This window comes from Nicotiana sylvestris, chromosome 1 (genome assembly GCF_000393655.2).
Source record: "Nicotiana sylvestris chromosome 1, ASM39365v2, whole genome shotgun sequence".
Lineage (NCBI taxonomy): Eukaryota > Viridiplantae > Streptophyta > Magnoliopsida > Solanales > Solanaceae > Nicotiana > Nicotiana sylvestris.
This window is the reverse complement of record NC_091057.1, coordinates 182,640,076-182,642,486: the sequence shown is the minus strand read 5'-3', so window position 1 is coordinate 182,642,486 and position 2,411 is coordinate 182,640,076. Positions and strand designations below refer to the sequence as shown.

Below are 2,411 nucleotides of genomic sequence, written 5' to 3'. Positions count from 1 at the left end.
TTACAAGATTCTGCTATTATGTTCTTGTTCAAAAATATATTCACAGGAATAACTATCGTAAATATATAAATTCATCCCATATATATCAATACATAATATCATTTGAAGTCATCACCATAACCATATGATATAATTATTGAAAGTCAAACCCAAGAATAAAATTATTCTAGATAGTTGCATTAACTTAGACTTGGGAAATAACTTGGGAGAATATTGAGCATGCTTGAAATGGTTATTAATAATATTATATTATATTTTACATCAATAAAAAACCAAACTTTCCAAATACAACTTCATAAGTTCTTGAAAGAGGCCAAATATGAGATTACAAAGCCCCCATGTACAAGAACACCAATAGTTACTACTATTATTTCCCTCAAAAGGAATTTATTCTTAACCCTACTTGACAAAGCTTAACAAAAGTACTAATACTTCTACTACTTGATACATTTTTTTTTAAAAATTTTTAGATCTACTGCTTAAAAAAATTCTCTTTTGATTCTTTCTCTTCAACCATATGATATTCGAAACTGACTGGTCTGGCTAATCAGTACTGCAAAACATCTGCAGTCATAATAGGCTGATTGGCACAAAGATAATTCCAAGAATTGGTCATGTTGAACCCATCAACCATAGGTTCATTTTGTGCAAAATTGAAGCTATAAGGCTCTTCTTGATTATGGTCCATATTGGCAAGACCATTACAATTGTTGTTGGCATCCAAGAAAGCAATAATTTCATTGAGTGACTCAAGCCTGTGATTTAATTCAGCTAATTGAGCTCTCAAGATTGAATTTTCAGCCTCAACATTAAGATAATGTTGTGTGGTAACATTCATACTTGTCAAAATCTGGTTATTTTCTTTTCTTAGTGTTGCAACTTGAGCCATTAAATCATCCAAATGTTTCTGTTTTCTCATCCTTGATCTTCGAGCTGATTCTCTGTTTGATATCATTCTCTTCCTCTTCCTTTGATCCACTAATTGCTGAAGATCTTCTTCTGAGCCTGAGTTTTGAAGAAATAATGATGACCCTGATGATGTTCCACTTGATGAAGCCATGACCAAATTTTTTTCAAGAACAATAGTAATATTTTCAAGATTTAAAGAGTTAAAAGTACAAAATAAAAAACTAGTAGGACCCAAATGGAGTTTTTGACTTGGACACAATTAACTATTAAAAATACTGAAGATTTATTTCTTGATAATGATAATATATAAAGGGGTTAATACTTATTTAGGGGGAGAGGAGGAAAATCATGAAATGTAGTAAAACCAGTAGAGGAAAACAACTGAGAAAGATTGCACCAAATGGGCCCTGCGCCTATATGTGGAATTTATCATAAACCCCGAAAGAAACAGTTCACTGAGAATTGCAGACATGAATTTCAAAGATTAGAAATACTAGGGGTAGCATTAAGATTAGCTAAAATAATAAAACCAGTGATAATTAATTCTTAGTAAATATATATATCAAGGCTAGATTTCTCCTGTTGAGGCCCAGCCTGATAACAACAGAAGAAAATGAACAAAAAGGCACTTTCTTGGTATTTTTTCAGAGATTTTGGGTGGAGATTTCAAGAAAATCTTGAAACCAAAAACTAAAACTTGACAGAATAAGAGACCAAGAAAAAAGAGAGCCTTTGGTTATTGGCAAAGAGCAGAGAAAAGGAAGGAGAAAAAGAGAGGGGTTAAAGAAGGTGTTTTGGCTGGGATTTTATAGAAGAAAAAAGGTGGGTGACAACAATTAAAAATTAGATTTTAATTTATATGGACCCTAATATAGAACTATAGATTTTTACATTATTAATATTTTTATATTATTATAGCATGTGATTTGTCTTACTTTTAAAGTTAATGGAATAGTAATTTTTTTTTTATCTACAATTACTTACTTCTATTTTCTCGGTGAAATAATAATATAAAAAAGTTACACTAACATGTATAACAAAATTTTATTCTGTTGAGTATTTTAACGTGTGTTGCCGTATGCATAATCGGATCAAGTATTTAAATTTTATGGGTTCAACGTTAATATTTTGGTATTGAACCCATAATATTTTTAAAGTTATGAGTTTATATATATACTATTTTTGCAAGTTTCATAATTTTTTTACACATAATATTTTACCCCGCATCGAAATATGAGTTCAATTAAACCCGAAGTTCATCCGCCCCTCATAGTAGGCAATATGCTCATTTTTTAAGTTACTAATCTCATGTTTTATAAATTAATATAGTAATTATAAGTAACCTAATAAGTCGTAGAAAAACAATTTACATTAACATTTGTAAAATTAAACTCATTAAAAAGTTGTTCTAAGAATTAGGGAAAAAAACAAATTGAGGGGTAAAAATAAATATAAAATAGAAGTTTGGAATCTACTGAGGAAAAAGGTGGGGTGGGGGAAGA

At 29.9% G+C, this 2,411-nt stretch overlaps 1 protein-coding gene across 1 annotated transcript; it reads right to left on the bottom strand.

Moving 5' to 3' along the window:
- Nucleotides 1–220: 220 nt before the first annotated feature.
- On the bottom strand, nt 221–1,699 carry LOC104248287 (bZIP transcription factor 11-like). Its single transcript, XM_009804519.2, has one exon. The coding sequence runs from the start codon at nt 1,058–1,060 to the stop codon at nt 548–550; it is 513 nt and encodes a 170-aa protein (XP_009802821.1). The 5' UTR covers nt 1,061–1,699; the 3' UTR covers nt 221–547.
- Between the last annotated feature and the right edge of the window lie 712 nt (nt 1,700–2,411).

Excerpts from the sequence above, each read along its gene's own strand:
- LOC104248287 (XM_009804519.2), bottom strand. The coding sequence starts at position 1,060 with ATGGCTTCATCAAGTGGAACATCATCAGGGTCATCATTATTTCTTCAA.